Genomic DNA, 12,548 nt, shown 5'->3' with positions numbered 1-12,548 from the left:
CCCCGCCCCCCCCCGCCTAAGGCCAGGCCACAACACGCAAGGGCCATATTGGTTGCTCATTCATTCATTCATTTATTTGATAAATTGAAAATACCCCCGACTAAGGAAGCAGACAACCATAACCCTGCAGGAAAATAGGGCTAGGAGCTAGTATGTGAAAGGCAGTTAGGGTCAGGTCCAAGTCCCAACTTCCCTGCCCCTAAAATGGCACCTTGGCAGCTGCTGAGTGCCAGGCACTGTACTAGGTGCTTTATGTGGGGTAACCTAAACACCCTGGGCCTCAGATGCTCCCATACATACACCCAGCCTGTGGATCCACCCTGCGGATCTCCTAGATTAGGGCTTTCTCTTCACAAAGGTAAATCAACCTTTTGCCTCCTTGGGGAAGAAAGAAATCACAGCATTAGAGACTTTTCTCCAGTCCATTCTGCAGCAATCAGTAGTGGGTAGTCCCTTTAACTCCCGGGCATCCAAAGAGCAGCAGCTCCATGGAGGTCTCCCACCAACATTGCCTTTCCACCTGCTGTACTAGATGTGGAGGCAGGAACCTGGCCCAGCTGCTCATGGTGAGGCATGGTCTTCAGGAGCTCAGGTGGCTTTTTAACTGCACAGTGAAGGTTCCAAGCTCACTGGGGTTCAGTGTCCACACACAACGAATGAGAACAGGTGTCAGCAGTGTCAACCAGGTCCGCAAAGGGGAGAAGAAAAAAGCTAGGGTGCCATATGTCACCTGAAGGAAGTAGCAGGAGTAGACCTGCCAAACGTACAGTAGTAGCATAAGTAGGTGAACAGGTATAATTTTCAAGTATTTTCCTTGGTGGAGATGAGACCTGAAGTTGTGACCAAAGCACCGCTGCAGCAAGCTCCAAGATAGGTAAGTCATCAAGGGGACGTTAAAAAACACCAGCTGGAAAGAGGAGCAGAACCATTAGCTTACTACCAAGCCTTGGAGGGATCGGGTCTTGTTAATACGTTATTGGTGGCTCCCAAGAATGTTGCTTTTTCTCTCTCCTCTGATTGCTTGCTTATAACACAACAGTTGATTTATAGTAAGTTTTTGTATTTGCCTGTGTCCTCTTGTTCATCTTAAAGGTAGGTATCATTTATGCTGAAATCTCCAACTTGTAGTATACTACCACATAACAGTACTCAGTAGTGTTTAAGTTGAAACTGAGCATGTGTGTGTGTATATACACGTGTACACACACACATATATACTCAATTATTTATTTATTTTTTTGGTCGAGGGGAACTTGGGTATCAGTATTTTTTTTCCTTATCTCTGTATTTTTGTTTGAGGTGGCATGATGAATACTGGAATACAAATTAGAAGCTTTAAGTTATAATACAAGTTTAGGTGCTGTATGACTCATTCATTTATTCAACAAGTAATTACTGGGTGCCCATTATGTGGAAGGCACTGTCCTAGGGTCTCAGCTATGGACACATGGGTGAGCAAGTCTGAAAAGATCCACCATAGAACTTACATTCTAACAGGGAAAAGAGAGACCAAAAAAAAAAAAAGATAACTGATTGTGGTAAGTTCAGTGACAGAAATAACTGGGTCACGAGAGTAACTGGGAGATGACCTCTCTGAAGCCTAAGGACAGGAATGAGTCAGTGGAGGGACATGCATTCCAAGCAGAAGGAACAAATAAAAAGCCTAAAGGTGGGAGAGGCCTCGGCCTCTTTAAGGTCAGTGTGCCTGGAGCATGACGAACCAGGTGTAGACTGGAGCAGTCAGTAGGACCCAGATAATGTCACTGCTCTGCTTAAAGGATTATAATCTGAGAAGTGACTGAGCTGATTCAGATCTTAAAAAGATCACACTGGATGCTCTGTGGTGAGCTGACAGTAGGGGAGCAAGAGCAGGAATAGGAAGACTATTAGGGGTCATGACAGTAGCCCAGGCAAGTCATAATTATGACTAGGTTGGTGGCAGCAGAGATGGAGAGAGGTGGATGGATTCAAGGTATGTATTGGAGGTAGACCAAACAAGATAAAAGTTGCTGATGGACTAGATACAGCACATGAGGGAAGGGGAAGACTTGAGGATACATCCTGAAGAAACTGGGTGAGTGGTGGCGCTATTTATTGAAATTGGAAAGAACTGGGGGAGGCACAGGTTTGGGGATAGAAATTAAAGGTTCTGTTAGAGACATAATACTGAGATGCCTGTTAGACATCTAAGGGAAGACGTGAAATGACAGTCGGATATGTAGGCAATTGAAGCGCAGAGAAGAGGTCTAAGCCAGAGATATAGATTTGGGAGTCATAAGCCTGTATGTGCATAAAATCCATTATTAGTATACTATTTATTAACATATGAATGTAAACATTTGCCAAAGGAAAAAAAGTCTTTTGGCAAGGCTCTGATTTTACTTGGTAAAAGAATGTTCCTGAGATCCAGCCTCCAACTACATAATGGAAAATTTTAAACTGGACCCAGGACCTTTTCGCATATATAATGCTGCCATGCAGGAATGTTCTAGCCTATGGTTGGTGTTTGCTAGGCTGAGGCCTTGCCTACTTGGCTGTCTCCAGTCCCGCTGATCATGTTTTACTGCCCTGCTGTGAGGCTTTGAACTCATTTTGAACAATGTTTTTTTGATCTCTTCCAAAACTTTAGATTACCACCTCAGACTTTGGTCCAGGCGCAGTGGTTAAGAGCTCAGCTGCTAACCAAAAGGTCGGCAGTTTGAATCCACCTGCCACTCCTTGGAAACCCTGTGGGGCAGTTCTACTCTGTCCTATAGGGTTGCTACGAGTTAGAACTAACTCGATGGCAACGAGTTTGGTTTTAGCCCCATTAAACCAAAAACCAAACCCACTGCTGTTGAATCAATTCTGACTCATAGCACCCTGCAGGACAGAGTAGAACTGCCCTATAGGGTTTCCAAGGCTGTAAACTGTTAGAGAAGCAGACTGCCACATCTTTCTCCCATGGAGCGGCTGGTAGGTTCAAACTGCCGACCTTTTGGTTAACAGTCAAGCGCTTTAACCACTGCACCACCAGGCCTAGCTTGTTGGTCTAGCCCCATTAGGCGAGTAAAATAAAGAAACTGTTAGGTAAATACTTTTGAAATCTGTTTATGGGGATTTGCTATGGGTCAGGGCTCTTTGTGTGTTTGTTTTAAAGGACTCTTAACCCAAATGTAAACCTAATGCATCACCGTTTCCCACGCAAGTACTGCTAAGACATCACTGGAAAGCCCAGGTCTGGTTTTTGCCCAGTGCCATTTCCACTGGATAAATGACCCACTCTTCTTGCTTGCCTATTTTAACTTTCCTCCTCCTGAAACGTTTTTGTTCTTCATTAATCATGATCAGTTTTGGTTTACTCAGAACTCTGTCATTTATTCTACAATAAGCCCCTTATTTCATTTTCTGTCAATGAAAAAGCACAATGAAACAAACAAGTAATAACAACAATAAAAATCTCTTTCACCTCTTACAAATCTTGCCTTCCAAAAACATATTTTAGACGTTTACAAGAGTGGTGGAAGAAAGCACTTAGGAAGCACTCTAAATACAAACAAAACACCCGTTATTAAAGATTGCCCTGCCTGCAAAGTAGGAAAGATGATCTGTGGTATCTAATTTGGGATTCTGGATTTAATTCGTAACTGTAATGCAATCAGTCCAACGAGGCCAAGATGTTCTTAAATTGCATTTCTGACTTCTTACCTGGAGAATCCCAACTATAAATGTTAAGCTGCCTTGTAGGAAATGTCCATCAACAAAGATCCCAAAAGAAAAGCAGCAACCCAATTTGCCTAGAGTGATTTCACCAACAAACCATGGTCCTGAAAGAGGCAATGGATAGCAAAAGAGATTAAATAACTATGACTAAACATATCTATGAGATGCATTTATAGGAATAATGGAAAGATATGAGACTGGTTATCTATAAGCATTTTATTTGCAAGGCTTTTCTTCTTTGCTAATCTCTATGTTGCATCTGATGTCCTAATTTTCCATCTAATTATCTACTCCCTTCTTCCATAGTTCTCTGGATTGTAAAAGCTATACCTGGAATAGATATGTAGCTTGTAGATTCCAGAAACAGACTGGAGCGCATTTTCTAATTTTAGAAGATTTTATTGCAATAACCTCAATGTAAAGCACTATCATTTTCTTCCAGAAACAAAGACATATTCCACAGAAGTTTATTTTACAGATAATTGAGATTTACTCCTTTAATTAATGAAAAATTTTTAAACTACTTTTTGATGAAAATCTTTCTAAAACATACTTTTATGTACTTCTTGTTCTTATTAACCTAATGAATGTATTTTAATCTTTTCTTGATGACCCACAGTCATTACTCTGTACATCAACTCCATACTCAGGGTTAACATGTACAAAGCTTAACTTGCTTCTTTATTTGAATTTTTCATCTAGAATGCGATGCTGGCTTTTCCTTCCTCCCCGTTATTTACTGGCCCTTCCCAGGGTGCAGTTTTACGAACTACTGTGTTGTCAAGAGTGATAAAGGACAGTCAAGATCTCTCTTTTCAAAATGCAAATAACCGTCATGTGCTGGCAAGAGTAGAGTTCAGCTTTTAAAAGTCATATGGGATTTTCTCATATATTCACATAAACTCCTTTAGAGACATATTAGCCTAAAAAAAGTGTTTTGGCAACTTCTGCCCTTTAATGTTTTCTTTCACAGCCCAAAAATCAAATCACTTGCTTTGACTCCTGGTGTAAGACAAGTGTCTAAAAGAGCTTCAGCCCATCTTCCAACAGGAGAGCTTACCTCCAAGGGGGAATTTGCCAGAGCTTGTTACATAGAACTGTGAAGTGTCATGTTTTTAATTTAACCACTTCCTGTTCTCTGGTGATAGTTACTAATGAGCAAAGAAGAGTCCAAAGGTGGAATGAAAGTGTAAAGCAAAGACAAAGGCCAGGCAACAAACAGACTAATCTACTCCTAATTAACTGGTTTTTACTCACCGAAGAAAACTAAAAAGCCTAAAGGAGGCTTGCAGTGCTTTCTGCTTCCGTTAAGTGGCTAAGTGACTTCGTAAGTATTGGATATAATAATTAAAAATGCAACAGAAGCACTTAGATATGCCTGAACTCACTGCTTATCTCAGTTTCTCTCTCTTTGGAGCTGAGTTTTTGGAACCACACATTAGTAGATACTCATGAATCACACACTGGCCGTTGTGCTTAGTGTGGGCACAGAGGTGAACAAGATAGACAAGACTCCAATGGCTATTCTAATGAAAGGACAGATTATAGACAAGATAATCGTAAATTTTGATTAAGGGTAATGAAGGAAATAAAAAGTGTTATGAAATATAGGGTAAAACTTTAAGGTAATCAAAGAGGGCTGTCCTGAAGAGGTGGCATTTAAGCTGTACTTCTACTATTAGGTTTCTACACAAATACCATTTCTTTAACAGTCTTCTCGGCACTCTTAAGTTAACCTGGTGTCGACTAAAGGTCCTTTAAACATATTAGGAAAAGACTCTATTTTCCAAGACTATGTCCCCGGAAATGACTTATAAGGATCCGTTATGCCCTCAAGGGCCCAATTAACTCCATTGTCAAAATGTTCTATGTATCCTTTGGCAGAATTCTCTACAACTTCAGGTTTCCTAATTTACTTACCTAGCACTGTATATAGGGTCAGCAACAACACAGAATAGTAGAAGATGTTTATTTTGCTCAAGACATGAAGGGAAAATGAGGTCAGATTTACAAATCCTGGAGGTCCTAAACAAAATAAATTTGAAAAATCCAGTGAACACATGCAAAGCTCAATTTCTTTATAACATTTTCTAGAATACTTCCACGGGCTGTTTGCTATATATTCAGCAAATCCTTTGTTGTATGGTAACTATATACAGATGATCCCACTTTAAATTCAGAAGTTGGCAGAAATCCTGGTACACCAATTCACTTAGAATTGCAGAGGACAGAAAGTTCAAACAAAGGGTGTAGTTGTGGTGTATGTGTGTGTATATATATATAAGACTGAGTACAATAAAGAAATACCTGCCAGAAAACTATGCTACTTTATCTTCATGTAGGTTTGAAGGAGATGTGTTGAAAGGATGATCAAAGTCTTTGTTTTCTATGGGATTTAGTATCCAAATGTATAAATTTCCCTAAGGCATATCAAAATATATCAAAGGAACATCAAAATGTCTTCAGTCTAATCTTTTGTTGTTGTTGAGAATATACACAGAACATACACCAACAATTTCTACATGTACAATTCAGTGACATTGATTACATTCTTCAAGTTGTACAACCATTCTCACTCTCCTTTTCCGAACTGTTCTTCCTCCATTAACATAAACTCACTGCCCATGAGTTTCCTATCTAATCTTTTGAATTGCTGTTGTCAATTTATCCCATATAGGTAGATCTTAAAAGAGCACAATGCTCAAGGCAGACACGCTTTACTAGTTAAGCTAAACTGTTGTTTGGTTTTACAAAGACTTTAGGGGATATTTTTGGTTTAAGGTTTAAAGATTATCTCAGGGCAATAGTTTCAGCGGTTCATCCAGCCTCCATGGCTCCAGAAACTCTGGATTCTCTGAGAATTTCTTCAGTCTAATCTTAAATATGAGTATCCGTCCAAATATTCCTTTCACGTAACTGATACAGCTTTTAACTTATAGTTATCCTCTTAAACCAACTCAAAGGGATCCTTAAAGCTCTCCAAATTAACATCTTTGTAAAATATAGTGCCAAAAAGCTCCAGCGTAAGAGCTTCTTGACACAGAGGAGTCCATTCTGTGGCCACAAACTAAAATACCACAGATCTTCAACCCCAGCCAGCCATTACACTCACATATGTGGCTGATAATAAACCAGTCAGCAGAAGACTATGATAAGAAGCTCAGCGTACACTGAGCAACACTAGAAATGAGAAATATTTAAAGGTCTGATCCCAATGAAAGACAGCCTGATAAAAGTTAAATAAGTTGCTAATACGCCACCATATTCACTTTATACTTAAAACTGTTCAGCCTGCTGACAGAGTTAATTTCACACGAAGCCCGATAATACATGACCCTTTTCACTTTGTGGTACATAACTCCTACTCGTTTCTTTCTTAGATTCTTTTTTGTTCTACTCTGGTACTTCTCAAAGTCTTAATCTACATATCCAGTTATAATAATAATTATTTATTAAAATAAATAACCTTTTAGCTTATAGGCAGATATTCTTTAAATTCTGAGCAAGGATTCTCTACTTCAGCTGCACATTAGAATATTAGAATAACCTGAGGGAATTTTAAATCCGGAGATTCTGATTTAACTGGCCTGGGGTAGAGACGGGAGCTTAAACAGCAACCCAGGTGATTCTAAGCAGCCAGGATTGAGAAATACTGCTTTAGACAGAGCATTGCTTCTCAGCCTTGACTGCACATTGGAATCATCTGGGGAGCTTTAAAAAATACTGATGCTTAGGTCTCATCCCTAGAGACTCATATGCAATCAGCTAGGGTGCTGTGTAGACATTGACATTTTTATAGTTACCCAAGGGAATTTAAGATGCAGCCAAAGTTAAGAACTGTTCTCTAGAAAAAGAACTGACCTTGGGTCAGAAGACTTGGGTTTTGTATCTCTTCTGTCTCCTAATTAGCTATGAGACATTGAACAAACTATGTAACTTCCCCACGCCTTTGTTTTCTAGTCTTTAAAATGGCGACAATAATACCTATGTCACAGGATTGTTATAAGGATTAAGTGAGATAATGTAGGTAAAATATATTGTAAATTTTAAATAACTGTGCAAAGATATTGGTAGTCCCATATAATGAATCTGGGGCCCTTACATACTTGTTACTTATGATATGTGCAGGAAAATACCCACGTGTAACAAGGCTTCTCAAACTTTTTGATAGAATTTTTAAAAATAAATATAAGCAGGAAAACATTTAGTAGTGTGTACAGTACTATTCAGTTAACTGTCTTCCATTTAACCATTTTTGCTGTTTAATCATTAATATAGCACAGAAAGGAGCTGTTTCGCCCTCTTCTTCACTCCTCTACCATCAGTCCCTGATCCCTGGGATTTCATCCAAGTTAGGAAAGGATAAGGAAAATTTAATTCAACATATTTACTGTCTATTATGTACATACATCAGTGCTGGGTTCTGTGGGAAACAGAAAAGAAGAAGAAAACCGAGTTCCTATTCAGGAATTTACAACCTGGAGACTGTGTATAGGAGAAAATGTACATACATTTGAAGTGGTTGTGCAAAGCAAGGTGATTGTCTGATTAAGTATAGAATTAATCGTCAGGAAGGACTATAGGGATACAGAGAAACAAGATCTCATCATGACCTGGAATGGCTGGAGAAAATGGTATGGAAAAAGAGGGCTTGAGCTGAGTCCTAAAGGAGGCTAAGGTTTAGATAAACCCGCAAACCCACTGCCATCAAGTTGCTTCTGACTCATAGCCACCCTGTAGGACAGAGCAGAACTGCCCCATAGGATTTCCAAAGCTGTAATCTATACGGAAGCAAACTGCCATATCTTTCTTCCGCGGAGCAGCTGGTGGGTTTGAACCGCTGACCTTTCAGTTAGCAGCTAAGCGCTTTAACCACTGCACCAACGAGAGATCCTTTGAAGATTAGAAAAATAATTTAAATCAGGGATAACAGCAGGGGCAAAAGCAAAGCAGCAGAAATGAGTATCGATGTGTAGGGAACAGTGAAGAAACTGTCTAGGCTGAAATACAGATAAATGGTTGAAGATGTGGCTAGTTAGGTAAGACCAGATTGTGGAGTGTCTTTAACGTCTAACAGATTTGTCTCATCTTTATTCGTGGGTTCTGGGGAGCCCCTAAAGGCTTTGGACCATGGAAGTGATCTTCTGAATACGATGCCACGAGATGGGTAATCTGTTAATGAGGAAGAGGATGGATGAGATGGAGAGACTGGATGTAGGAGCAGCAGTTATTCAGTAATCAAGAGAGAAGGTGGTATTGACATGGCATTGACGGCCCTTCAAAAGGAAAAGAAACGTTTGAAGAAAGAATTAACAGGCTTTAATTATATATTGGCATTAGGGACTGAAGATCAGGGATTAGGGAAAAATGATAAAGGGAGTAATGGTGCCATGAAGAGAGAGAGGAAAGTAAAGGAGCGGGCTTGACGGATGTTAGGATTTTCCTCATAGAAATATCTAGTAGGCAGCTGGGGGCTCAGTGAGAGAGATCAGGAACGATATTAAAATTTGAGAAACATCCATAAAGCAGTGATGGGTGAAACTCTGAAGCAGTTTTCTAAATGACAGAATGTTAAAAAAAAAAAAAGAAGAGTAGAGCGCAGCAGACGTCATTTATTTGAGGCTTATGAGAAGAGAAGCCTGTGAAGGAAATGCAGAAAGGAGGATCGGAGAAGGCGGAGGGGAAGTAGGACAGTGCAGTAACACTGACAGACCGAGAACAGAGGTTCTTAAGAAAGAAGGAACAGTCAACAGAGTACCATATCCCAGGAAGAAGAAGGAAGATGGAGCCGGCCAAGGATGTGGCAGGGAGTGAACTTGAGAACTGGGTGGTCTACTTTTCTTTCTTCCCACATGTGAACCGTGAAATAACTTCAGGATCTTTATCCATACTTGCCATTCAAATGAATATTTTTAAAATGCAAACGTTTCTGTTAAATCTTTACGGCAAGGGTCCAAAACGGCAGAGAAACCATTTTATACCATTTTAGGTCATAATCCTGTTTAAGTAGACTTTGAAACTAGATTCTTTGTATCTGTACAGGGACAAATTACTTTTAAAGGAGACAGCAGAGCATCTGTAGCTCTTTGTTGTAGTTAAGGGAATCAGTGAAGGACAAGTATTAATATGTAATTTAATGTTGCTTTAAAATTAGAAACCATGCTCAGTCTTCAAAAGACTTGAAAGCCAACTAACAGAAAAGCCCTATGGATAATTATAAAACGGCCGTGACTACTTCTGTTTCTTTTTGGGTTTAGAAAGTCAAGTAGTGGTTTCTAAATCTGGCAGCTCTTCAGAATCATCTGGGAAGTGCTTTTTTAAATGGAGGTTCCCAGACCACTTCCCCAAGTATTTTGATTCAGTCAATATGAGAATAAAAAACATACCATTTTATATCAAAAAGGTGCCCAGGTGATTCTGATGTGCTGCCAGGTTTGGGCATCACTGCAATAAATCGTGATGAATGAAAAGAGAAAGAGGTTTTCAAGCAAATCAGGAATGTGTTAGCTATCAACCTAAGAAGGGCCAATTAACAGAACCAAAGTTAGATTAAGAAATGAATGATGGAAATAGTTGAAAATTAGTGAGAAAGTTTCTTTTCTTGTACCTACATTTTATAACTCTCTAATCACTGCTAATAGTCAATGTTAGTGCTTTTATACACGTATGTTTATAAAGAGATATTTTAGTAGAAAAGGCATAATTGAATGGAAAAGCATATTACTCGTTTGTCAAAACATACCTATGGGAAGCTTCACTGTTCCAAAAGACCATCAACAGCACCACTATCCAATCTAGTATCAGCCTAGGTTTACTGAAGGGAAACTAGAAAGAAATAAACAGCCAAAGACCTTTTTAATGTTCCAAAACCATAGCTAGAAAGGCTTGGCAAATTTTTTTAGCAGCTATCAGAGATGGCGTGGCAAATCTTTATTTACTTCCTCAATGGGGTGAGATTCAATAGACTTCACAAATATTTATGGAGCACCTGCTGTGTGCCAGGCATCAAAGTAGGCATTTTCACATATGTCATCTAGGGTGGGTGAGGGAAGGGTCAGATACTGATAAATCATCTTAAGAAGTCTGCGATGAGGCTGATTGTCACTATGGACAAATATTCCTCTAAGTCTCAGGCTCCCGACAGTGAGGAACAATGGTTAAGAAGCGTGGGAAGAAGTCTGGTTAGGAAGTAGGACCCTCCTTCCTCAATGACCCTGTTTTAAAGTTCACATTCCCCTAAGAGTGGCTGTATATTAATAATTATCAATTAACCTTCATTTTCTGTTATTACCAGATGATGGGGGGGACCATATCCAGGTACAGACATCTGTCAAGAGAGGTAGGGGGCACCACAGGCAAAGTCACTTTCTTTACAACGTTTAGGTGGCTTGCTCTGTATGTGTAATTCAAAATATGTACCTACATCCTTTAATTAGTCAAGCTTTGTTTAGTACCTTACTTTAATTACTTGAATGAATAGGCTTCAGAATTAGTTTAAATAGTTACTTATATTAAAAGTTGGTCACTGTGAGCTATATTGTGGTTTGTCCCCCCATTTTAGTTGAGCCTCATTTTGCAGCTAGGTAGCAGCAAAACACTGATTTTTTTTCAAGATAGGGTATCATGGAAATAGTATAATAGTTTGAAGGATACAACTCACAGAGCTCATGCAAAGACAATTTATGTTGATGTTTATCACTTAGTATTAGTGAGGATAAGGAGTCCTGGTGGCATAGTGGTTAAAACACTCAAGTGCTAACCAAAACGTAGTGGTTCAAAACCAACAGTGGCTCTGTGGGAGAAAGATTTGGCAGTCGGCTTCAGTAAAGATTTACAGTCTTGGAAACCCTATGGGGTTGCCAAGTCAGAACTGGTGTTAGTGAGGATATTATGTGAAAGCTTTAAAACAAAATCTTCTAAGAATGAAAGGGACCATGACTAACCTTTAAGCTTTGGATGTCCTCGATACCTAAAAATAATGAGAATGGTGAGCTGGATCAGCACAATAAGCACAAAAAGGACCCGGGCCTGCAGAGACATAGATGTCAATGTGAAATAATACATGAGCACAGCTTCAGTTAAGATTTTTAAATGGCACTGTTAACAAAACTGGAAGTGGCATTATTGACAAAAAAAGACTATGTAAGAAAAAGACATGGTCAAAAAGAATCAAACATCTGATCCATCAAAAAAGAAAATTATAAGGTGCTTCAGCATTACTCTTTCAGAATTTGGATATTTAGACAATACTGAAACTAAGTACTTTTACACAATTATATTAAGTCATCAAATTAAAATAGTCCACTTTCACTGTATGGGGAGAAGTATAATTTGTTTTGTTTTATTTAAAGTTGAGTAAGGTTAAAAAATATTACATATGTATACCAGAAGCTGAGTCAGCAGGGACTGATCTAGATGCTTGCTTCTCAAGGAATGGTGCCCAGACCATCACTGAAACCACCTTGAGGCTGTTACAAAAGCAGAATCTCAGGCCCCAGCCTAGACCTACTGAATCAGAATCGACATTTTAATAAAATTCCCAGGTGATTCCTATGCACATTAAAAATATATGAAGGTGGATCTAGGTGATTATTAAAAATCTCAAAAAGCAAAACAAATGACAAAAAAATAAAAAATTTATAAAATGAGATACAAATGCCTATTAATCGTATTTTTAAAAAGCTCAATAATCACACAATAAAAGAAAAGTAAATTAAAATAAAAATGAATGTACTTTTTAATTCTGTAAGGGTACATGCTAAAATGACCAACGATGGCTATCTCTGGGAGGTGAAATTAAGCAACATTTAAATTTTCTTTACAACATGTTTGTATTTTATGTTAAT

The 12,548-nt window shown here is 38.9% G+C and overlaps 1 protein-coding gene across 7 annotated transcripts in view; it reads right to left on the bottom strand.

The window, feature by feature from the left end:
• Positions 1-60: 60 nt before the first annotated feature.
• TMEM62 (transmembrane protein 62) overlaps positions 61-12,548 on the bottom strand; it is a 47,744-nt gene continuing 35,256 nt past the window's right edge. For 6 of the 7 annotated variants that reach the window (XM_023735195.1, XM_023735201.1, XM_023735202.1 and 3 more), the window contains 4 exons: positions 11,646-11,730; positions 5,623-5,727; positions 3,688-3,806; positions 61-907 (listed from right to left, as the gene is read on the bottom strand). In XM_023735195.1, coding sequence (XP_023590963.1) covers positions 581-907; positions 3,688-3,806; positions 5,623-5,727; positions 11,646-11,730 — 636 coding nt within the window. In that variant the 3' untranslated portion in view covers positions 61-580. The remainder of the gene's footprint in view (positions 908-3,687; positions 3,807-5,622; positions 5,728-11,645; positions 11,731-12,548) is intronic. The other variant, XM_023735200.1, reaches the window with a different exon arrangement.

Source organism: Trichechus manatus, unplaced genomic scaffold (assembly GCF_000243295.1).
Source record: "Trichechus manatus latirostris isolate Lorelei unplaced genomic scaffold, TriManLat1.0 scaffold00076, whole genome shotgun sequence".
NCBI lineage: Eukaryota > Metazoa > Chordata > Mammalia > Sirenia > Trichechidae > Trichechus > Trichechus manatus.
The sequence above is the reverse complement of the archived record's forward strand: the minus strand, read 5'-3'. Positions and strand labels throughout refer to the sequence as shown.